General features: G+C 42.9%; 1 protein-coding gene across 1 annotated transcript in view; it reads left to right on the forward strand.

The window, feature by feature from the left end:
* ALDH5A1 (aldehyde dehydrogenase 5 family member A1) overlaps window positions 1–19,641 on the forward strand; it is a 36,021-nt gene extending 16,380 nt beyond the window's left edge. Inside the window, exons 6-10 of the mRNA XM_010365279.2 lie at window positions 2,960–3,103; window positions 5,637–5,795; window positions 10,742–10,911; window positions 14,822–14,880; window positions 16,220–19,641. Coding sequence (XP_010363581.1) covers window positions 2,960–3,103; window positions 5,637–5,795; window positions 10,742–10,911; window positions 14,822–14,880; window positions 16,220–16,425 — 738 coding nt within the window. The 3' untranslated portion in view covers window positions 16,426–19,641. The remainder of the gene's footprint in view (window positions 1–2,959; window positions 3,104–5,636; window positions 5,796–10,741; window positions 10,912–14,821; window positions 14,881–16,219) is intronic.
* The last annotated feature ends 5,608 nt before the right edge of the window (window positions 19,642–25,249 follow it).

Raw genomic sequence — 25,249 nt, forward strand, 5'->3', positions numbered from 1 at the left:
GTGGGTCTTACAATGCAAACTTACCTGCAGAAGGATTCAAATGTTACTACGAAGTAGTTAGAAAAAAGGGAAGCCTGGGAGAAAGGGTTATAAATCCTTCGTCATTCAAGCCAGAGAAATTCCCAGGATACTGGGCGAAGGGCAGCAACTCAGTTTTCTCAGCAAACTATCCTCATCTAACAGGGCTCCAGGAAAATATCAGCCATGACCCTGCCAAGTCCAGCTTTGCTCCTCTTTACCTAGGACAGTGATGGACCTCAAGTGACTGAATGGGAAATGTGACAAATATAGCTAAAAGGATAATTAATGCATATAGCAAGCACCTCTGCTGAGCTGGTCTTCAGAGATTAGTGGCTCAGCTGCTGGTCCTGGGGTGGAGAACCTTTTCTTGTAACTGAGGCATACACAGCGAGCCTGTTCTAGGGATGCCTGTCCTGCCCTTGCTTCTTTCTAGGGGGGCCACCCCTCCCAGGACCCCACTGAGAAGACAGCAGCCAGGTTTTAAAGCACATGATACCTTGTCTCTTCCTCTCTTCAGAGAACTGAACCATGAGTGGTCATTAACTTGAGCGAAATGTAAATTGTGGGCTGGCCAGTGATCTAGGACAAGTAGCCTGGCATAGAAGGGTGGGCTGGGTCAGGACCTTTTCCTCTCGGAAGTCCCCTCTCCTTCACTAGAGGAGACAGAGAGCTGTTTTCCTTTCTGTTTCTTTCTCTCTCTTATGCCTATTAAACTTCCGCTCCTAAACTCAAAAAAAAAAGATAAAGAAAGAAAGGTAGGCCGGGCCAATCACATGTTGTCTTTGGAAGCTGAGGCCCTGAGGTCAGCCCATGGGAACTGGAGCCGAAAAGATTCATTAAGACATCACAGGAGTTTATACCATACCCAGTGGCCAGGGCAAGCCGCCTTCCTGGAAAAGCAGAGACTGAGTGGGGAGAGGACACTGTCAGAGGACACAGAGCCAGCGCAGGTGGAGGGACAGACACCAGAGACAGGACCTATGCTCAAGGCCAGGTGGAGACAAAATGGAGTGACGCAACAGTGAGAATCATTTTGCACTGAAGCAAATCCAGGAACAGTCAATGACATTTCTTAAAAATTTTACAATAAAAACATAAAAAAAAATTTTAAATGGTTATGTTGCATCCAGTAAAGAATTATGTGTAGTCTTAAAACTTGAACTACTTTGTTGAACAGTAATGTTTCAGAGAAGATTGTTACTACCATTTGATAGCTGGACTATTAACATACGGACACATACACAGGACCCATACAGGCCCAGCTTTCCAGCCATTCTGTGTTTTTACCAAGAACCCTGTCACAAAACTCATGACCTCAGAATGTGCAACACTTGGGGGGCAACGCTGGAGCCACCTTGAGCTTGTGAACACGGTCTGTTTCACTCGAACCGTCTCAAGTGTGGTCCCATCTTCCCTGCAGCCATGACTAGACAAAGACCTACTCTCCTTAATTAGTCATTTAAACATCCCTGAGCAGCTTCTTAGGCTATGAAATCTCTTACTGGATATTTAAACTAGAATAACTATATGTACCAAAAGCCTTACAATTATACATTGAGCTAGCAATTCTACATGTTCATCCTGACAGAATAATCACAGCATTTTGTTTTGTTTTGTTTGTTTTTCTGAGATAGAGTCTTGCTCTGTTGCCCAGGCTGGAGTGCAGTGGTGCAATTCACAGCATTTTTTTAACAGCAAGGATGGAAACAACCTAAATGTCCAACAGATGGGGCCTGAATAAATAAATTACAGAATAGCTATGCAGTAGAATACGATGTACGCATCTAAAGGAATGTTCTAGGCCGGGCACAGTGGCTCACACATATAATCCCAGCACTTTGAGAGGCTGAGGCAGACAGATCACTTGAGGTCAGGAGTTTAAGACCAGCCTGGCCAACATGGCAAAACCCCATCTCTACTAAAAATACAAAAATTAGCCAAGTGTGGTGGCACATGTCTGTAATCCCAGCACTCAAGAGGCTGAGGCAGAAGAATCGCTGGAACCCAGAAGATGGAGGTTGCAGTAACTGGAGATTGCACAACTGCACTACAGCCTGGGCAACAGAGCAAGACTCCATCTCGATGATAATAATAATAATAAATAGACAAAGTTCCAGAAACATATGTGCTGACATAAGAGGATCTTCACATTATAGTGTTACATTAAAGGAGCAAGGTATAAAATGTTATGAAAACTTTAAGATAGACGTCCCAAATATGTGATTCATTGGGAAGATAAAGCAGGTTACAAAACTGTTTAATTATATAATTATACCATCCTGTGTTTTTTTTTTTTTTAGATGTACATGTACATGAACCTGCATGGCTAAATTCTAAATGGATGTACTTTAAAATGTTATCAGTGTAAGCTATGGATTGTGGGATTCTAGGTGATTTTATTACCTTATCTCTATGATTTTTAAGCCCATCATATAATTGTTTTGGATAGATAATATACTTACTTATATGGTTCAAAAATTAAGACAGTATTAATGTTTACCATGACAAGTCTCACCCTCACCCCAACCCTGACTCCCTCCCTCTTTCTATAAGTAATGACTTTTTGTGTCTTGTCGTCTCAATGTTTATTTTACTAATTTATTTATTTATTTATTTAATTTTTGAAATGGAGTCTCACTATGTTGCCCAGGCTGGTCTGGAACCCCTGGCCTCAAGTAATCCTCCCACTTCAGCCTCTTAAAGTGCTGGGATTACAGGTGCACACTACCACACCCAGCCTCTTCCCAATGTTTCTTTATCAAATACAAGTAAATCTAAATACATTTTGTCATTTCTCCCTTTACTTATGCAAAGAGTTATCCCATGTACACCACTGTGCACCTTGCTTTTTTCACTGCTTGGTAATTTTTTTAAACAAAGGCTTAACAATCCTGGTAGTGGATTTCTGTGCTCACAGCATTCTCTCCTCTGCTCACAGATCCTGTTGCACCATGCAGCAAACTCTGTGAAAAGGGTCTCCATGGAGCTGGGAGGCCTTGCTCCATTTATAGTATTTGACAGTGCCAATGTGGACCAGGCTGTAGCAGGGGCCCTGGCATCTAAATTTAGGAACACCGGACAGGTGAGTGCTGAAGAGTATTTCAGGTTGTGTGTGTGTGTGTGCATGTGAATGTGTGTGTGTGTGTGTTACAAAGATCCCACCACCTCTACTGCCTTAAATCCCAGAAGGAAACTACTTTTGGGTTCCTTCCACTATTCATTCTTTATTCATTGACTCCTTCAGCAAATATTTAGTATATGCCTTACTTTTTTTTTTTTTTTAACCAGGGACTATACTAGGCTCAGAGGGGTCCCCCCCAAAATAAGTTGCAGTCCCTGGCTTCAAACAATTTTCTGAACAGCAGATGTCCTTTGGTCAAATCGTTCTCTGTTTTCTTCTTTCCCCTACCCTTTTAATCTGGTTATTTTTATAGTTTTCTTTCATTGATCTCTTTTCTACTGAACGAATATAATCATCTCCTCAGACACAGAACGGCCTTGAACAATTGGGGTCTCTGAGGCCAAGGGAAAGAAAGTAAGAAAATGTTGAGGAGGGTGGTGGCTGGAAAAACTCAAAACCCTGCTGCCTGCTATGACCCAGTGGGGCCTCGCTGTCCCGAGATGGAGGGAGCATCAGAGGTGCCCTCTACAGGGCACAGGCCCACACCAGCAGTGTTTTGGAGGAGTAACTGGGCTGTCCTGGGAGACCAGAGGCCTGAGCTCATGTCTTCCTAGGAAGTACTGGAATATTTGATCTGTCAGGGACCTTCACAGTTATCAGCTCTACAAACGTTGCATTTTACAGATAAGGAAATGAAACTCTAGAAAGAAAAAGTGACTTGAGATCAGACATATTCGGGCCACAGTGTCAGATCTGCTGAGGAGCTGGGACTCTGAGTCAAGGATCCTGTCTTCCAGTTCTATCCAAGCTACTGCCAGGATCCTGCCTTCTTAAATATTCTTAAGCATTTCATCTTAAAAGTACCATCAATATGTAATTTTAAATGCATTCTAGAAACAGAGTAAATATCCCCAAAAGGTTATATTGTAAAAAAACTATGAAATGTTGTGTGATATTCTCTATCAAATAATTTTCATCCTTGCTTTGGCCTTTGGTAATTAAGATTTTCCCTTCCACATAACCTAAATAAGCTTGGTTTTGTCAGAAATAGGTATATTTTCCTTCATAAACACAAAATGTCAATATATGTTACCATCAGTAACACTATAAGGCTACAACTTGGGGACAGGTATGGTGGCTCACAACTGTAATCCCAGCATTTTGGGAGGCCAAGGCAGGAGGATCACTTGAGCCCAGGAGTTGGAGACCAGCCTGGGCAACAGAGTGAGACTGTCTCTACGTTTTTATTTTTTATTTTATTTATTTATTTATTTATTTATTTATTTATTTATTTATTGCAAATAAATAAATAAAAAAAAAACAGAGTCTCACTCTGTTGCCCAGGCTGGAGTGCAGTGGTGTGATGTCAGCTCACTGCAACCTCCACCTCCCGGGTTCAAGAGATTCTCCTGCCTCAGCTTCCTGAGTAGCTGGGACTACAGCTAATTTTTGTATTTTTAGTAGAGACGGGTTTCACTATGTTGGCCAGGCTAGTCTCGAACTCCTGACCTTAGGTGATCCACCCGCCTCGGCCTCCCAAAGTGCTGGGGTTACAGGCATGAGCCACTGCGCCCAGCCAAAAAAATTTTTTAAATTAGCTCGGGCCGGGCGCAGTGGTTCAAGCCTGTAATCCCAGCACTTTGGGAGGCTGAGACGGGCAAATCACGAGGTCAGGAGATCAAGACCATCCTGGCTAACACAGTGAAACCCCCGTCTCTACTAGAAAAATACAAAAAAACTAGTTGGGCGAAGTGGCGGGCGCCTGTAGTCCCAGCTACTGGGGAGGCTGAGGCAGGAGAAGGGCGTAAACCTGGGAGGCGGAGCTTGCAGTGAGCCAAGATTCGGCCTCTGCACTCCAGCCTGGGCAACAGAGCGAGACTGTCTCAAAAAAAAAAAAAAAAAATTAGCTGGGCGTGGTGGCGAGTGCTTATAGTCCCACCTACTTGGGAGGCTGAGGTAGAAGAATCACTTGAGCCCTGGAGGTCAAGGCTGCAGTGAACTCACCACTACTGCACTCCAGCCTGGGCGACAGAGCGAGACGAGACCCTGTCTCCGAAAAAGAAAAGACTATAAGTTGGTGTTGGTCCACATTGCTCTTAGCCTCTGCTGAGGCTGCAGCATCACAGTCTCCCAGGAGAACTGCAGATTCTTTTCCCACCCCCTGGGGAAACAAAATAAACAAAAGCCATTTGAAAAAAACATGGATTGGGTGGCTTTTTTTTTTTTTTCTATACAGGTACTTATTGGCAACTAATCACTGATGCATAGCAGCTGTGTAGCATAGCAGCTGTGGAGGGAATTGGAGGGGAACATGCACTGACTCAGTGCTTTTATCTTTGGGGCCAAGCCCACGTGAGGAGGAAAATGGCAGGTTGAACACGTGACAGCCACTGAGGGAAGTGTTTTCACAGAGAGGCGGTAGCAGCCACACATTCACTGGTCAGGTCTGCAGTTTCTGACAGACTATATGGGTTTGTTTTTGTCTCCTGTCCAGACTTGTGTTTGCTCAAACCGATTCTTGGTGCAAAGGGGCATCCACGATGCCTTTGTGAAAGCATTTGCTGAGGCCATGAAGAAGAACCTGCACGTAGGTAATGGATTTGAGGAAGGAACTACTCAGGGCCCATTGATTAATGAAAAAGCAGTAGAAAAGGTAAGTATATTATATTACTTGTGAAAGTAAATTTCATGGTTTCAATATCAAAAGCTTAATCAGCAAAAAACACTTCGGCTGGGAGGTGGGGATAGAAAGGGATTGGTTGACAGAATGTTACAGCTAGACAGAAGGAATAAGCTCTGGTGTTCTATAGCACTGTAGGGTGACTGTAATTAGCAACAACGCCTTGTATATTTTCAAATAGCTATTATTCGAAGAGTGGATCTTGAACGTTCCCAGTACAAAGAAATGATTGATGTTTGAGGTGACAGATGTGCTAACTACCCTGATTAGAGTATAGAGTATGAGAGATCTACATCTATACATGGAATAGAATGGAATTTTCAACTATGTTTTCACACAAAAGCCACAAAGATTAAAATAAAGAATTAATAATAGCTAAAAAAAAAATTATGTTAAAAGGCAAAAAAAAAAAAAAAAAAAGAAAACAAAAAAGTCATTTTGGTAAAGTGCCCGGCAAGCCTATTTTGTAAACAATGAGAAACCTGAGAAAAGTGAATTCTGCCTACCAGTTACATGAAGCCGGGGGCGTCGTCTGGTCATGAGCTGCTCTAGCCCTGCCATTGCACCAAGTCCCCATGCGGTCTGTTGCTGTAGGTCTTTACTGCCCTCCCTAAATTTTGTTATAGTGATGATAATTCTGCCCCTCACTGCCTCAGCAATTAGGATCTCGAGACAAAGTTCATTCCTCTGTTGGAACACCTATGGAATGGAAGACTGGCTTTGTTTGCAGAGGGTTTACATTTCAGCTGTAATCCTGACGTTGTCCTGTTCTTTCTTCTCTTGATGACAAAATCCCTGTCGAGAACAGTCCTTGATGAAAGCATCCCAGCCAGGGGTGCAGAATCACAGATACCATGTTCAGGATTTAGAGATAGTGAAGGGAAACTGCTTTTAGGAAAGATTTGTTTGTTTAAAAAAATGTTATAATCCACACTACTAGCTATATGAAACTTCTCTCCTTATTCTGCTGTTTAAAAAAATTCATTTTGGAGTCACAGGGAAGTTTCTTACAATATCAAACATCCAATATATATATATTTTTTTGAGATGGAGTCTCGCTCTGTTGTCCAGGCTAGAGTACAGTGGTGCAGTCTTGACTCACTGCACCTCTGCCCCACTAGGTTCTCCTGCCCCAGCCTCCCAAGTAACTGGGATTACAGGCACCCGCCACCACATGTGGCTAATTTTTGTATTTTTAGTAGAGCCAGGGTTTCACCACGTTGGCCAGGCTGCTCTCAAACTCCTGACCTCAGGTGATCCACCTGCCTCGGCCTCCCAAAGTGCTGGGATTACAGGCGTGAGCCACCACACCTGCCCAGAAATGGTTTTAATGGAATCTTTTAAATCAGGAAGACAGTAGAAGCTGAAGATTGTGTGTGGGAAAGAAGGGAGGAGAGGTGGCCAGAGGGAGACACACAGTGGAGGCACAGCCAGCCCCTGGGTGCAACTGAAGAACCAGAAGCAAGTGAGAGCCAAGTCAGTACTCATCATGGGAAGCACAGCCCGACCACTGTTCCTCAACCTCCTCAGAGCCTGAGAGCCAAGCCCTGACTCCATGGCTGCCCCCACCCCATGGGCAGTCAACTCAGCTGAACCCACCTCCATTGCCTTGGGAAACCCAGGGAAGCATCGAGGTTTGACAGAGCTCTGATAAATTTCTAGTTACTGTCTTGGGATTACTCTAGCTAAAGAAAATACGTTAAAATTTACATTGGAACCACCTGCATTTTAGAGGTGACTTTGGACCTTGGGGACAAACCAGGGGTATTCACTTGTCAAGTGAAGGCAGTTTGGGTCTAGGCCAGCTGTGGTTCAAGTCCTAGAGTGGTAGTCCTTAACTCACACCGTGCCTTTATCAACTACAGTTGCCTGGGGCCCATCCAAGAAGACTGAGTGTTAATTTATGTGTAGTAGGCCTAGACATTGGCATTTTCTAAGTGCCCCGGGATGATGCTAGTTTGCAGCCAGGTTGGGAAACCACTCTGTCTTAGAGACTTTTTCCCCAAAGGGAAGACACACGTTGTCCTCTAGATGGTGCTATATGCCAGGACTTCAAACAAACAAACAAACCGCAAAATTTCTTTTGTGCTGGAGAGAAATTTGGTGGAAACCACCTTGTTTAAAAACAATTCAGTGTTGGCTTTAGTGTACATACCGTCATAGAGTGGGTTCCAGGAAAAAAACACTGCACCTCACATTAATATGACAAGAAAAGGGCAGAGCAGATTATATTTGGGGATCAAGGGGGTAGGCCCCTGTTAAGTAGAATTATTTTTAAAATATAAAATTCATAGAAAGTAAGTCATCCTAGCCAATGGGGATTAGTTGCAGGTGATGCACTATGAGAACATTCTGGATTTTCGAAGACAGAATGCATTCACACCTATGTTTACCTTCCTGAAATGCTATAGAAAATTCAGCTGAGGGCCAGGTGTGGTGGCTCACGCCTATAATCCCAGCATTTGGGAAGCTGAGGTGGTGGGTCACTTGAAGTCAGGAGTTCGAGACCAGCCTAACCGTCTCCACAAAAACAAAATTAGCCAGGCATGGTAGCAAGCACCTGTCGTCCCAGCTACTCAGGAGGCTGAGGCAAGAGAATCTCTTGAACGCAGGAGGCGGAGGTTACAGTGAGCTGAGACGCACCAGTGCCCCCCAGCCTGAGCAACAAAGCGAGACTCTGTCTCAGAAACAAAAGCAAAATAGAAAATTCAGGTGAAAAATGGAAGGGAAAACAACGCTCGTAAACCAAAGATTGTAATGAACTTCTGGAACTCAGAAGGGATTATGTTAACAGAAGTCATAATAGATGGATCTACCCAGGGGAACCCTGCAGAGGAAATTGGTGCCATTTAAACGACAGAGGCTTTCTAGAGTTGGTGGCTGTAGAAAGTAGGAATAGGAAGAGGGGAGGAGATGAAGCTGGTTGATTCTACTTTTCCACAATTTTCTGGGTCATTCCCACTGTCCCTCCCCACCACGACCACCACCAAGACACACAAGACGGCAGAGGCATTTGTTCTGAGCAGAACAGTTTTTCTGAAGAAATATAGTAGGTTTCTAGGCAGACTACAGCTTCAAGAACGAGGCTAGGTACATCAGGGTAGGACTCTCCTCACTTCGCCTTTTGGGGAAGGGAGCTGCCCTTATGTGACGCCTGCATGTTAGAATAAACCCAAGCTTAAAACAACAAACAGCACTCGTGCCACACATCCCCAAATTGATCAACCCAGTCCTTGTGCGTGTGTGTCCCCCAAACACACTGCTGGAGCTGAGAAGGAGCCAACCAGGTTAGTTTCGACAACTCAGTCCTTCGTTCAGAAAGATGAACGACCAAGGATCATGATGGGGAAACCATCAGCACATAAGAGGAAAGGTCAGGAAAAACAAACAGAACAGTCCCTGAAGGCAGCAGATAAATTAGGGAACTACAAGGAAATTTTCTAAGAATCTCATAGTGTCCTGCAAGAGTTTTGAGAAGATAGTGCATCTGTAAACTGCTAATAAGAAATATGTTCTAGGAAATGAAGCAATGAAAACAAGAATCTGTAGAAATTAGATACATGACTGTCACAAGCTTCAATAGCTGAAGGTAGACGATGAAATTTAGGATATCTTATGGAGTTTAAAGCAAACAATAGAGAGGCAAAAAATATAATAGAAATGCCAAAAAAAAAAAAATCAGAACTAATCTGAACTCCTACAAATACCTACCCAGTAGTAGGAGTTCTAGAATGAAATAATTGGGAAGTTGGAGGAAGTGACATTACCAAGTAAATAATAGATGGAAACTTCTCAGAGTTAGGGGAAAATAATTATTCTGCAGATTGAAAGATTTCACTGATTACCAAGTAGGATGAATGAAAAATACATATATATATATAAAATTTTAGAATATCAGAGCATAGAAAATCCTAGGAAATTTCAGAGAGGAAAAAGCTATCAAGAGGAAAAAGGGTGAAAACCATTTTTGGCTCAAACTTCCTCAACAACACTAGAAGTGGAGAAGTGCACTCAAAGTTCTGAAGGAAAGTTATTTTGTATCAGAATTCTGTACTCAAGCAAATTATCAATCAGGTGGAGTACAAAACACCAGAAACGTGGTGTATGAAAATTCAGAAACTAGACTACATCCAGGGCATCTGTTTTAAAACAACTACTTGGCCAGGCCTGGTGGCTCACTCCTGTGATCCCAGCACTTTCGGAGGACAAGGTGGGTGGATCACGAGGTCAGGAGTTTGAGACCAGCCTGGCCAAGATGGTGAAACCCTGTCTCTTCTAAAAATACAAAAATTAGCTGGGCAAAAGTTTCCTTCCAGTTCCCTAATTTATCTGCGGTGGCAGGTGCCTATAATCCTAGCTACTCGGGAGGCTGAGGCAGGAGAATCGCTCGAACCTGGGAGGCGGAGGTTGCAGTGAGCTGAGATCACGCCACTGCACTCCAGCCTGGGTAACAGAGTGAGACTCCATCTCAATAAATAAATAAATAAATAAATAAATAAATAAATAAATAAATAACTACCTACTTGAGGAGAGTGTGTATATCAGAAAGCAACAAAAACTCAGTTCAGGAAAGAGGACAACATGGGATCCAAGAAGCTGGAAATAACCGCAGAACGCGATGAAAGCAAATGCCAGCAAAGAGCTGAGCCGCAGGCCTAGAAAGAAGTGAATATATATTAGACCATTCAACAAATAGGAAGATCAAACAGTTAGAAGATAGCAAAGAGCAAGGATGAAGGTGGCACTCTTGCTTCTGAATCTGTGCAAATGTGGTTCCTTCAACAAAAGGAAACCAGCATGCTTTGTTAACCTACATTTTTAAAAAAGAAAAAAGATAGAAGTAGTTATAGTTTTCTGCAGTTTAAACATTCTAAAAGATTGTATCATGTAGAAAACTTTTTTTCTTCCTCATCACGCAGGTGGAGAAACATGTGAATGATGCCGTTTCTAAAGGTGCCACCATTGTGACAGGTGGAAAACGACACCATCTTGGAAAAAATTTCTTTGAGCCCACCCTGCTGAGCAATGTCACCCAGGACATGCTGTGCACTCATGAAGAGACTTTTGGTCCTCTGGCACCAGTTATCAAGTAAGGTTCTCCAGCCAGCAGGGAGATGGGAGGAAGAATAGAAGAGAATGGGAAACCCTGAAAGAGATTCCCGGGCTGCTTTGAGGGCTGGCCAGGAGGCAGACAGTTGTATTGAGTCCATTGAAGAGCAGAGTGCAATTTATGGGTTTCTAAAAAAACTCATAACTTATTTGGACCACAAAATTTATTAAATTCTGTTTTTTTTTTTTTTTTTTTTTTTTTTTTTTGAGATGGAGTTTCGCTCTGTTGCCCAGGCTGCAGTGCAATGGTGTGATCTTGGCTCACTGCAACCTCTGCTTCCTTGGTTCAAGCAATTCTCCTGCTTCAGCCTCTAGAGTAGCTAGGACTATAGGCACCCACCACCATACCAGGCTAATTTTTTGTATTTTTAGTAGAGACGGGATTTCACCATGTTGGGCTAGGCTGGTCTTGAAAATCTGAAAATCCCAACCTCAAGTAATCCTCCTACCTCTGCCTCCCAAAGTGCTGGGATTACAGGTGTGAGCCACTGCACCTGGCCTCAAATTCTTTAATTTTCTTTTTCTTTCTGCTGAACTCATTTTTCTTCTTCTTTTTTTTTTTTGAGATGGAGTCTTGCTCTGTCACCCAGGCTGGAGTGCAGTGGCATGATCTCAGCAATTCTCATGCTTCAGCCTCCCAAATAGCTGGGACTCCAGGCACACACCACCACGCCGGGCTAATTTTTTGTAATGTAGTGGAGATGGCGTTTCACCATGTTGGCCAGGCTGGTCTTGAATCCTGACCTCAAATGATCCACCTGCCTCGGCCTATGAAAGTGTGGGATTACAGGCATGAACCACTGTGCCCAGACCTGAAATCATTTTTCTTCTTAATGTATTACACCTCAAAGGATTATTTCATTGGCGTCCATAGGAAATGAACTTTCTGTGCCCTTTCATGGTCTTTTATCTCCCATTCACAAGTAGATAATGATTTACCTGTATAAAATTCTAGGTTCAACCCATTGGAGATATTAATCCTTTATCTACTTTTTTTTTTTTTTTTTTTTTTGAGATGGAGTCTAACTCTGTCATCTAGGCTGGAGTGCAGTGGCACAATATTGGCTCACTGCACCCTCCACCTCCTGGGTTCAAGCAATTCTCTTGCCTCAGCCTCCTGAGTAGCTGGGACTACAGGCATGTGCCACCACACCCGGCTAATTTTTATATTTTTAGTAGAGAAAGGGTTTCACCATGTTGGCCAGGCTGGCCTCGAACTCCTGGCCTCAAATGATCCAACTGCCTCAGCCTCCCAAAGTGCTGGGATTGCAGGTGTGAGTCACCATGCCTGGCCTCTATCTACTTTTATCCAGGGTTGTTGCCAAGAAATCTGATTCTTGCTTCTTTGAAAGGGATCTATTTTTTCTCTTTAGAAACGTTTAGAATTTCTCTTGATCTTTGATGTTCTTAAATTTTACTATCTGGTATGGCACACAGTGAGGTTTTTCAGTTGAGGTCCGAATATCTTTACTATGTTTTTTTTTGTTTTGTTTTGGTTTTTTTGTTTGTTTTTAGATGGAGTCTCGCTCTCTCACCCAAGCTGGAGTGCAGTGGTGCAATCCCAGCTCAGTGTAACCTCTGCTTCCTGGGTTCAAGCGATTCTCCTGCCTCAGCCTCCTGAGTAGCTGGGATTACGGGCGCCCACCACCAGGCCCTGCTAATTTTCGTGTTTTTAGTAGAGATGGGGTTTCACCATGTTGGCCAGGATGGTCTCAAACTCCTGACCTCAGGTGATCCACCTGCCTCAGCATCCCAAAGGGCTGGGATTACAGGTGTGAACCACCGTGCCTGGCTCATAAATATCTAACAGGTTTGTTTAGTCCTGGGAAATTTTTGGTCATTATTTCTCCAGATATTATTCTCCCTTTCATGTATCCTTTTCTAGCTTTCCAAGGAGTCTATTATTGTGATACTTCTACTTCTGTGCCCTATTTATCTTATCTCTTCATTCCATCTCTTCATTCCTAGTGCCTTCTGCGAGTCCCTCCCCTCATCTGCCAGCATATTAATGCATTCTTCAGATATACTCATTCTGGCTTCCACCCCACCCACCAAGATCTTTATCTCAACAATTGTTTTTTCCATCCTTGATATCTCCAGTGGGTTCCTCCCCATAACTGATTCTTCCTGCTTCATTAATCTCCCCTACTTTGCTGTGGCTATTTATCCTTTTTAAAAAAAATTTTTTATTCTCTTCCACCATAGGTTGTGCTGTTTTATCTTCTTAGTCTTGGAGCTCCTCAGATGTCTTGTAATTTTCCCTGTGATCTTTAACTCCTTGCACCATTGGCAGCATTGGCTTATAATATCTCCCGTGGGTTGTGGTAAAAAGCTTAGGTTTGTGCTCCTTCTCATACATTTGGAGGGCAAAGGGTTGAGCCTTGCGGAGGGCACCTCTAGTGTTGAAATCCAGTCTCGGTGCCACTTCCCCACCCCAAGTATCCTTTCCCCTGGGGTATTTTGCAGTTCCCTCTATTGGAATAGGTTGGGGAGAAGAGGATGCTGGTGTTGCCGCTGCCTACACTTGTTTCCCATGGCCGGTGTACCTGCTGGGCACGAGCACTGGCTCATTGCCTCAAGCCAGCCCTGCTGCTTTTCTACCTGTAGCAATGTCCCATTGATCCAGGGACCCAGGTTTGTAGGCAGGATCACCTGGAACTCACAGGTGTGGGGGGAGATGCACAGCCCTACCTTTGCCCCGCCCACCCCTGCATGGGTGGTCTCGAGCTCACTCTCACTTGAGGCCATCATTCTCCCCCAGGATCCAACCAATTTATTGGTCTCCAGAAATGTCTCGCATTTTTTGATGCTAGTTGCAGATTGAGATTTTGTTGTTATTGTTGTTGGTTTTGACTATGATTCACTTTCTCTCTCCTCTGGTATGTCCAGCATTGGGTTCACAGAGATAGCTGGCAGCTGGTACTGTCTGTACCATCTTATCCAGGACCAGAAATCTTTCTTATTATGTACTCACTGGCCTTGTTACATCTTGCTTATGAAGTTTATTTTTATTCCACTATTGGGGAAATGGACCACTTGAAGAACATTCATCTTCTTTGTTTTAATAAAAACCTTTTACATGAAATGTGAACTGGACATTTTCACAGGAAATCAAAGGGAGGCATTGGTTGGGAATGCAGTTTGGAGTTGACTATGGTGTAGGTCTACACTTTGCTACTTCATACCTGTGTACCCTTGGACAAGTTGACTTTTCTGAGCTGGCTCTGCCCAGTCCCCCTTTACAAGCCCTGCAGAAAGACAGCTGGTTCCAACCGCTGGTGGATCTCTGAATTTAGAAATTGGGGTGCTTAGAACTTTTTGCCCCAGTTAAAATTCTGGAACAACAGAAAAATACCACTGACATCTTATTCCTGAAATAAAATTTTAAAGAGATGGCCTGGGCTTTGGTGCATTCCTTCATTTCAGAGAGGAGGAGACTCCAAGCATCATGCCATTGTTAAGCAGTGGTGGAGAATACATTAGAACCTGGCCCCAACCCCTTCTGAACGTTTCTTTCTGCTACATCGGCTGGCTTCTAAAGTAGTTGTTATTATAGTTATATATTCTCAGTGGGTACCAAGAACAGTAATCCTTTTTTTTAAGGGATTTTGTTTGATGTTCTGGATATGCCACAGTTCCCTACATGTTGGTCTGCTTTTTTCGTGTTCTCTTAGAAAAGATGAAGCCAGTATTGATTTGAGCATGCTAGCCTTGATTTTTGAGTTATCTCGGGGAATGGTGCTGATTTCTTCTGCAATCTGTTCTTGGATCACTTTGCAAAACTCTGATTTACTCCTTGTGATTATTTGGGAAACAAATCAGAAGAAAAGAAAACTGGTTTCCTTTCCTCTCCCCCTTACATATTTTATGACCTACCTTACCTTTGGCAGGTTCGATACAGAGGAGGAGGCTATAGCAATCGCTAATGCCACTGACGTTGGGTTAGCAGGTAGGTGTTTCTCCTCGTTCAATACCAGTCATAATCATTTTTCTCCAGCTCATGCCAGATTTACCTTTTAAACATCACCCTGGGTTATGAGACAGAAACTTCAATGAGGTATGTGTTTTGTTTCTTTCCAAGTGGCGGAATGGATTTGGATTTGTGCAAGGACATGTCCTTTCGCCTTGTCCCCATGATACACATTTGGGAGCTCTCTAATTACAGCTGTGGGGCAGGGAGAGCTGCAGGCAGAAGATAAGGTGCACATTATTCTGCTTTTCTAGGTGGAGAACTGCACGCATCTCAAAGTCCCACGTTCTCAGAGGCTTAATCCCCAGAAATTCCAAGTGATTTTTTTCTTCCCTTTTGCCTGGCTCCTGTAAACCTGAACAGAAGAGGAAGGGCATCAGCAAGGAGCGTCAGGGACAATGAAAAGAGTGAAGATGGTGTGTGCAGAGGTGCCTCACTGATGGCTACCATTCCTTTAGTTTGGAGATGGTCCAGGTGACCACCGTATATACTCTATAACCCTGAGAAAATTACGTAATAGCATCCACAGCAAATAAAGTACTGCAGAAGATACAAAGACATATAAGATACCACTATAACTGTATAGAAGCTTCCCCTCTAGCTGTAAGAGAACTATTTATATGAAGAGGAATGATAAGCATGCTATGGGGTCCCTTAGAGTTATCATAAAGCTGGAGTAAGATGTGTGCATGAGGACTTTTATAACACTGAGTTCACCATTTGTCTCTTCCTTCTCGATGGGGTGATGGTGGAGGAAGACGTACCCTGAACTAGATCATAAATGATGGACAGAATTCTGGTTGTGCAGAAATTGGAGGAGAGAGATGCTGGGCAGAGGGTACCAAGGGAGTTCAGAAACAAAGTAAGAAAGGGTGAGGAGAATTTGACTGATAGGTTTGGAGAAGATGGTTGGTGATTGGAGTAATGGAAGGTGAAGCCAGAAGTGTTGATTGAAACTACTTGGGGGGAAGAGGGTGTTGAATACCCACTAAGGAATTTAACCTTATTTTATAATCAGGAGTAATCGAAAGGCTTGGGCAAAAGTGTCATGTGGAAATCTAACAGGTGTGCAGGGTGGGTTGAATAGCAGAAAACAGGAAGAGGGTCTCGATAGGAGATAGTGAGAGTAGACTTGAAGCAAGAGGTGACTTTCAAAGGTTTTGAGATGAAAAAGTGGACAAGACCAACCTGGGACTTTATCTGGGAGCAGGGAAGACTCTAGGCCCAAGTGACTGGACAAAAAGTCATCAGTGGTGCCCTCATCTTTAGACATGATGTCTTTAATGACTATTCTAAATGTCTTTTATCCCTATGACAGGATATTTTTACTCTCAAGACCCAGCCCAGATCTGGAGAGTGGCAGAGCAGCTGGAAGTGGGCATGGTTGGCGTCAATGAAGGATTGATTTCCTCCGTGGAATGCCCTTTTGGTGGAGTGAAGCAGTCTGGCCTTGGGCGAGAGGGGTCCAAGTATGGCATTGATGAGTATCTGGAACTCAAGTATGTGTGCTATGGGGGCTTGTAGGATTCTTTGGTTCTTTAAAAAAAGTTAAAAGGAGACTTTCCTACATATATAGGTACATGCCATCCATTATTTTAAATGAACTAATAGGTTTTCAGAATTGTGAATTTTTCAAAACTCATCCAGTCCTCGTAATCTTAAACAGATGCAAATCCTACCCCTGCCCTTAACCTAACTAGGGACCAATATATGCCACGTGCCTGTGACTGCAGACTCCCGGAGAACCAGCACTGGGTTTACAGAATGAGGCCCTGGCTCCCCACCACAGCTCCGCCTGCCTCAGAGCAGGCACAGCATGAGGCAGGCCCAGCCCCTTGGGCTGTCACAAAGGCTTGATCACTGCCTGGGCAGTGACACAACCATCCCCAACGTTGCTACAGAACAGGGGCCCAGAGCACCTTGAAGGAGACCCTTGACTGTGACTTGTAGGCAGGTGAGGGGCACAGCACCCCTCCCCAGCATCTGCCAGCTCAGCACTGAAGGCACCGAATGTGCATCTAGAGATGTTGCGGCAGAGGTTTGAGTGAACCCTCTTTCAAAGACAATAAATAGCACAGAATTGTCCGTGCTTCTGTGAGGATGAAGAAGCACCTCTCCCTATTCCGGAACCATTTTTTAATTGACATCTTTATTGTCCTAAATTTACCGCTTAAAGAATTCTATTTTCATTTCTGTCCTGTTCACCACTTCATTTCGTTTCCTTGAGGAAATGAGCTGAAGTGTAAAGCAAAGAATAGCAGAAGGAGCTTGGTAGGATGGAAGGCACGCAGTGGCGTGGCCCGGCTCCTTCCCCAAGTGGCCTTGTTGCCTTGTTGCCCTGGGTGTGTGTTGAGCACCTCCCAGCCCATGCATACAGTGGAGATGCCATACAGGCCTTACTTAGCTCCCTGCGATATTGTGAGCCAGAGAGAAAGTAAAAGCACTTTACAAGAAAATGAAAATTCTAAGGACATACAAGAGCCCTTGTTATGAGCAGCACCACCCAGCCCTTCCTTGCCTACTGTCAGTAGCTTTGCCAAGATGGGAGGAGGCCAATGCAACTTGCCCACCCACCTGAGCCTGAGTAAGTGGCTGTCACCTGCAGCCTCTTCTTTCTGTCCTGGTGTGGTGCTGCTTCCTTACCTCCAAAAGAGCAAAAGCACTTTTACCACAGTCAGCCCAAAAGGGAAAGAATTTCTGTAATTGCCAGTCCACTTTCTAGAAAAAGCATGAGCCCTTGAATTTCAGGCACCTTTTATCTAATGAGAGTCTTTATAGCTCATCATTCAAATAACACACACACACACACACACACAAAAAGCCCCTATGACCGGCGTTGCCTCTCACTTTGAAAGAAAGACTCCATAATCTTAAACAGATGCAAATCCAATTAGGCGACCAAGTAGGTGGAGATGAAGCGACTTCCTTTCCCCATCTCTCTCTCTGTAGATTCCACTTACATCTTGTGGTTATTCTGGGTTGTGGAAGGAAAATGTGAATGAAAGTCATGCTAGATTCAATTACTCCTGAACCCCACCTAGGATTTAACATCCCTCATTGAGCCATTGGGAAGCTATGGTTGAGTAACTAAAGGTCTGGCAAGTCCCTGTGCACACAGGAAACTGCCTAGCATCTGGCCTGGGGTGTACTAGCCACATCCCCAAGGTCTCAAGGAGAAAGAAGAGCTGAAATTCTTCCTAGTGACACTGCCCTGGCCCTGTCAAGAATCACATACTCAGCATTTTGACAGTTAATGTCTGCTCTTTATTTGTATAGTTTGTAGGTGGTTTTATATAACATTTTAATGACTTATGATTTAGATATATCCATTGTTTTTCTATTAAGATTACAAATGCTCCAACATTATTTTTTATAACTCTGGATTACCAATGCTGAGAAGTGTGCAGGAATACTTCCAAATACATTTTTAACATTGTAAGCCAGTAGATTCTTTGGCTGGGTGGCACGTTTTGAGTCTTCTTGCATATTTGGCTCATGGGTTCATAAATTGAGGCCAGAAACTCATTGTATATCCTTGATCGATTTTCTAATTTAAAGGAAATAGCTTATTGTTTAGTAAAATGGTCCTTGGTTGTGGGAAGAAAGAGAAGGGTTTTTAACTGAACATTTTTGTGGTTTTTTTAAATAAAGTAGCCATATGTAATGGGATTTTTAAAATATGTACATTTTACAACATGGACTAGAAAAGGATCAGGGGTTGGCAAACTATGGCCCACGAACCAAACCTGGCCTGCCACCTGTTTTTATACAACCTGTGAGCTAAGAATGGTTTATATGTTTTCAAATGATTGGGCAGAAAATCAAAAGAAGAACAATATTTCATGGCACCTGAAAATTCTATGAAATTCAGATTTCAGTGTCCATAAATAAAATGTTATTAGAGCATAGCCACACCCATTCATTGATGATATGGTCTGGGACTGCTTTCTTGGCAGAGTTGAAGAGTTGGGACGAGGACAGTATAGTCTGCAAAGCCTAAAGTATTTACTACTTGTCTCCTTAAAGAAAAAGTTTGCCAGCTCCTGATCTAGACCAAGAGGGAGATATTGACCTTACTTGCATTTATCAGGCATTATTGCATTATACTGAACACCTCCTGTGAAGAAAGTACTTTTCCAGCATTGCTACCATGAGTTCTCAGCAGGCACTTCCCAGCGATGATAATGTAGATGAAATTAGGCATATAACAAGATTCTATTGGCCTTGAAAAAACAGTTCTCCTTGAACTTCCTCCAGCTATGCAGGAATTCTCATTAAAGAGCTGATCTGCACCTGTTTATGCATTTTAGTAGCTTTTAAATACGATTTTATGTGAAGTGCCATTTCTTCATTCTACTAAAGAGACACAGCAGAAATAAAGATCAGAAGCAAATGTAAGCAAATCTGTTTTATTGTTAACTTCAATTAGGAACTTGAAATTGTGCCACATGTCTTTTTCCTCTAAAAACTGGATCCTAGTGTTTTAATTACCTGTGTGTAGCTATTTTAAATAGCATTTTACTTGAATATTTATGTTGTCATTGTTTCATGCTATACTTTGTGGGATAAAACTTGGGAATGAGTGTGCTAAGGAATTTATAAAGTTTTGCTTTTTAAACATGTGGACATAACTCATTTTTCTAGTTTTTGACAATTGTGTGTTTTAGTGTCTAGTCTGCAGACAGCGCTGTGTGTGCAGCGCTGTGTAAATGTTGAATTAACAAAATTTTCTCTCCCTGTGTTAAGGTGTCTGGTTGTGCTTTTTTTCCCCTGCTTGGTGATCTTTTGAGTTTTTATTGGATGATATTAGACCAGTTCGCATTTGTGTAAACAGCACTCCCTCCCCAGAGACCCGTAATCAGTGAGTGCCTTGGGGAAGGAGCCAGCATGTGAAATGAGGTACCCTAGAACCCAGAGAAGGGCTTGTCCATGGTGTGTGCTCATAGAATGTTTGCTAAGCTGAACTGAGATTTTACCTGGTTTGCAGGGGTGGCGGTCACAGAAAGGGGTATAGGCCAGGCATCACAGATTGGCCTATCTCTCTCTCCTACACGCCCCACTGTTACAATTTCCTGGGCTCAAACAAGCTGCTCACCTCTGCCTCCCAAGTACCTGGGACCACAGGCGCGTGCCACCACACCCAGTTAATTTTTCTTCCATTTTTTTGGAAGAAACAGTTAGGGTCTCACTGTATTGCCCAGACTGGTTGCAAACTCCTGGGTTCAAGCCACCCTCCCTCCTCAGCCTCCCAAAGTGCTGGGATTATGGGAGTGCACCATTGTAGCCAGCCCTACCATAATTTAGAACACAGACAACACCCCTGCCCGGTGGTTTAGTGGACATGAATGTTTTTGCAAATGTCGTCTCACATTATACAATCACGTATTGCTCCACAACAGAGATACATTCTGAGAAAAGCGTCATTAGGCGATTTCATCCTTGTACGAACATCATGGAGTACTTACACAAACCTGGATGATACAGCCTCCTACACAGCTAGGCTATAGGATCTAGCCTGTTGCTCCTAGGGCTACAGACCTGCACAGCATGTTACTGTACTGAATATTGTAGGCAGTTGTAAGACAATGGCAAGTATTTATGTATATAAACATAAAAAAGGTACAGTAAAAATCGAGTATAAGAGATTTAAAAACTACACTTGTATAAGGCACTTACCATGAATGCAGCTTGCAGAACTGGAAGCTGAATCAGTGAGTGGGTGGTGAGTGAATGTGAAGGCCTAGGACATACCCTGCACACTACTGTAGACTTGACAAACACTCTACACTTAGGCTACACTCAATTTATTAAATAATATTTTTCTTCAATAATAAATTACCCTTAGCTTACTGTAACTTTTTACTTTATAAATTTAAAAATTTTTTTTAACTTTTTGACTCTTTTGTGATCATACTTAGCTTAAAGCACAAACTAACTGCACAACTGTATAAAAATATATTTTCTTTATATCCTTGTTCCACAAACTTCTTTGTGTTTTAAAATTTTTTTAAACTTTTTTGTTAAAAACTAAGACACAATTACACACATTAGCCTAGGCCTACAAAGGGTCAGATTCATGGATATTTCTGTCTCCCACCTCCTCATCTTGCCCTGCTGGAAGGTCTTCAGGGGCAATAACACGCAGGGACAGCTGGGCCCAGTGGCTCACGCCTGTAATCCCAGCACTTCAGGAGTCTGGGGCAGGCAGATCACTTGAGCCCAGGAATTTAAGACCAGCCTGGGCAACATGGTGAAACCCTGTCTCTACCAAAAATACAAACAGCCAGGTTTGGTGGCACATACCTGTCGTCTCAGCTACTCAGGAGGCTGAGGCGGGAGGATCACTTGAGCCTGGGAAGTCAAGGCTGCAGTGAGCCGTGACTGCACCACTGCACTCCAGCCTGGGTGACAAGGTGAGACCCTGACTCAAAAAAAAAAAAAAAAAAAAAAAAAAAATGCATGGAGCTAGGATAACAAGGAGCTTCTGGAGTACTTCCTGAAGGACCTACCTGAGGTTCTTCTGAGTTGTCATGCATCAGAAATATGTCCATGGTAGTCGGCTTGCTTTCCTTTTTCATCATAGATTTGCTTGTAAGCAGAAAATGCACAAAGAACATTCCTCTCTGTTAATGAAACCCTTTTGGTGTTGAGGGGCCCATGTTTTCAAAATTTTTAAGGCACTTACTGAGATCTGCAAAAGCTTCTCAACTCTTCACTGTGAATTTTCACGGCGATTCTTTTTCTTCTCCTGCAGTTTTTTCTTCCTTGCCTCTTCTTCAGGTATGTGTTCCTGTTTCAGTTCCAACAACTCCTCATTAGTCGGTTCCTCAGGAACCACCTGTAGGAGCTCCTCAATATCTTCCTCTTCCACCCTCAGGTTACAATTGTTTGCCGTCTCAACCACAGCCTTGTTGTTTTTTGCAACCTCCTTGTCCTTGGCAAATCCTTTGAAGTCACGAATGAGCCTCTTGAGTGTCTTCTTCCAGATGTCATTTATACATTCCTTGGTAACATCACCCCAAGCCCAAGCAGGGGTCCTGATGGAGTCATAGATGTAATCCTTTCAGAATTGTATCAGCGTCTTCTCTGTGTCTTCCTTTGTTGCAGTAATAACCTGAGCAAAGCTTCTCCTCCTCAGGCAGTGGGCCTCAAAAGCTGCTATAACTCCTTGATCTATTGGTTGGTAGTCCTTAATCTCGTTTCAAGATGAGTCACTTGATGTGACTGGCCTCTTACTGGCAACAATAGCCATGGACTTTGTATGCTCGGGGACCGTGATGAACAAAGCAACACGAGATTAATTGAAGCACAAGAGAAAATAATGCAATCAAGAGGCACAGTAAACAAGACACATTTATACTGCTGGTATGACCCAGTATTTCGTTTGTTTGGTTTTGTTTTTGAGACAGGGTCTCACTCTGTCATCTAGGCTGGAGCCATCAGGGCTTACTGCAGCCTTGACCTCCTGCACTCAAGAGATCCTCCTACCCCAGCCTCTTGAGTAGCTGAGACTACAGGCATTCGCCACCACACCCAGCTAACTTTTAAACATGTTTTTTATAGAGATGGGGTCTTACCATGTTGTCTAGGCTGGTCTCAAACTCCTGGTCTCAGGCAATCCTCCAGCTTCAGCCTCCCAAAGTGCTGGGATTATAGGAGTGGGCTACTGCACCCAGCCACATATTGTTTTACAATAAACTGTTCTTAAGTAGAAGGAGTACACTGTAAAGTAACAATGAAAAGTACAATATAATAAATACATAAACCAGTAGCATAGTCACTTATTAAGTATTATATACTATATGTAATTGTATGTGCTATACTGTTATACAACTGAGAATCCAGGTTTGTTTACACCAGCATCACCACAAACGTGAGTAATGCATTGAGCTGCATTGGACTTTTTGATGGCTACGACATCACTAGGTGACAGGAACTTTTCAGCTCCATTATCTCATGGGTCCATAAATCATATATGCAGTTCATCATTGACAGAAACATCACTATGCCAGGCATGACCATATAAGCCTATGTGCTCTCTTCCTGCTGCAATAAAGTCTCAGTCCTGTAACTCTGGGTTCATCTTTAGGAGAACAGAGGTGATAATACTCTCCATGTAGGCTTCAAATAAAGGAAGCTTTGCTGCTCGCTAATCTCAACTCAGAAAGAGAGGCTCTAGGGACCAATTAGTTGGAAAAATGGTGACTTTGTTTCTTTTTTTTTTTTCCTTTCTTAACTTTGTTCCTGATTTTAATGGAAATGCTTATTTCACTGTTGCTCATGTGGATCTGGCATTCCTTCTGAACATCTTTTAACTTTTAATTTTGAAATAATTATAAATTCATAAGAAGTTGCAAAGATAATGCAGAGTCCCATGTACCCTTCACCCAGTGGTTCGCTTATTACCTGTGTAATATAATATCAAAACCAGGAAACTGATACCAGTGCAAAACTTAATCCAGGCCTTATTCCAATTTCACTCGTTTTTATGTGCACTCATTTGTATGTGAGTGTTTGTATTGCTCTACCTAATTTGATCACATCAGTAGTTAGATTTGTGTAGGCACCACCTGAATCAAGATACAGAACTGTTTCATCTCTACCTAGGAAATCCCTGGCAGTACCTCTTCATAACTGACCTTGAAGGTAACTTGGCAAGATTGGTAGCTTTTTTAAACTATCATTTCACTATAATATACATGCAAAAAAAAAAAAAGATACATAATTGAATAAGTGAATCGCTCAGTGAATTCTCAGAAACAACACACTATGTAACCAGCACCCAGAGCAATGAAATACCAGCCCCTGCTTGTGGCCCCTTCTGGAATGACTGTTTTTCAGTGAAGTCACTGAGGCTATAGGTCTCTCTTGAGGATTTAATGTTGGGAAACATCTCATCTTTCCTCTAGGATCAACAGGATAATACTTCACTTTGGGAACCTTTAAAATAAGAGTTTTATGCTAAATCTTAGGCTGATTAAGTTACCTCTGTATACTAGTTTGCTAGTGTTGCTATAACAGAATACCAGACTGGGTGGCTTAAGCAACAGAAATGTATTTTCTCAGCGTTCTGGATGCTAGAAGACTGAAATCAAGGTGTCAGCAGGTTTGTTTTCTCCTGATGCCTCTCATCTTGGCTTGTAGATGGCCGCCTTCTTGCCATGTCCTCCCATGATCTTTCCTCTGTGCCTGTGTGCCCCAGATGTCTCTCTGCAGGTCCTAATCTCTTCTAATAAGAAAACCAGTCAATTGGATTAAGACCCACCTTAATGACCTCATTTTACTCATTTTAACTTAATCACCCCTTTAAAGGCTCTATCCCCAAATACATCTGAGGTACTGGGGGTTAGAGCTTCAACCTATGAATTTTGAAGTAATACAATTAATTTAGTCGGCCGGGTGCAGTGGCTCACGCCTGGAATCCCAGCACTTTGGGAGGCCAAGGCGGGCAAATCATTTGAGGTCAGGAGTTCAAGACAAGCCTGGCCAACATGGTGAAACTCTGTCTCTACTAAAAATACAAAAATTAGCCGGGCGTGGTGGTGGACGTCTGTAATCCCAGCTACCTGGGAAGCTGAGGCAGGAGAATCGCTTGAACTGGGGAGCAGAAAGTTGTAGTGAGCTGAGATCACGCCTCTGAATTCCAGCCTGGGCAACAGAGTAAGGCTCCATCTCAAAACAAAACAAAGCAAGAAATAAAATAATTTAGCTCACAACACTGAAAAAATATTTTTTTTAAAATCCTTTATTTTCTAGCCAGTCATTGGTGGCTCATGCCTGTAGTCCCAACACTTTGGGAGGCTGAGGCGGGTGGGTCCTTTGAAGCCAGGAGTTCGAGACTAGCCTTGCCAACATGGCGAAACCCTGTCGCCACTAAAAATATAAAAAGTAGCCGAATGTGGTGACACACATCTGTAATCCCAGCTACTCAGGAAGCTAAGGCACAAGAATCACTTGAACCCAGGAGGCGGAGGTTGCAGTAAATAAGATTGCACCACTGCACTCCAGCCTGGGCAACAGAGCAAGACCGTCCCTAAATAAATAAATAAATAAATATTCCTTTAGTTTCAGTAATGGAAAGTCATCATTATTGAAATACAAAGATTTTGTTCCTTAGCCTCATATTTGCTCTTTCAGTAAACTAATACAGAACTCTTACAGGATTGAAGATGATCCAGGAGCCACTTAATTAGTTTAACTACAATACCACTATTTCCATTCTTGTACCTCAACAAGCATTTCTCTCAGTAAAATTATGTGAACAAATATGAACTTGAAAGAGCCAATCCCTTAAGATAAATCCCCAGTGGTTAACTGGGCCTAAATTTAAAATAGACCTAAGTGGGAC

This window comes from Rhinopithecus roxellana, chromosome 4 (genome assembly GCF_007565055.1).
Source record: "Rhinopithecus roxellana isolate Shanxi Qingling chromosome 4, ASM756505v1, whole genome shotgun sequence".
NCBI lineage: Eukaryota > Metazoa > Chordata > Mammalia > Primates > Cercopithecidae > Rhinopithecus > Rhinopithecus roxellana.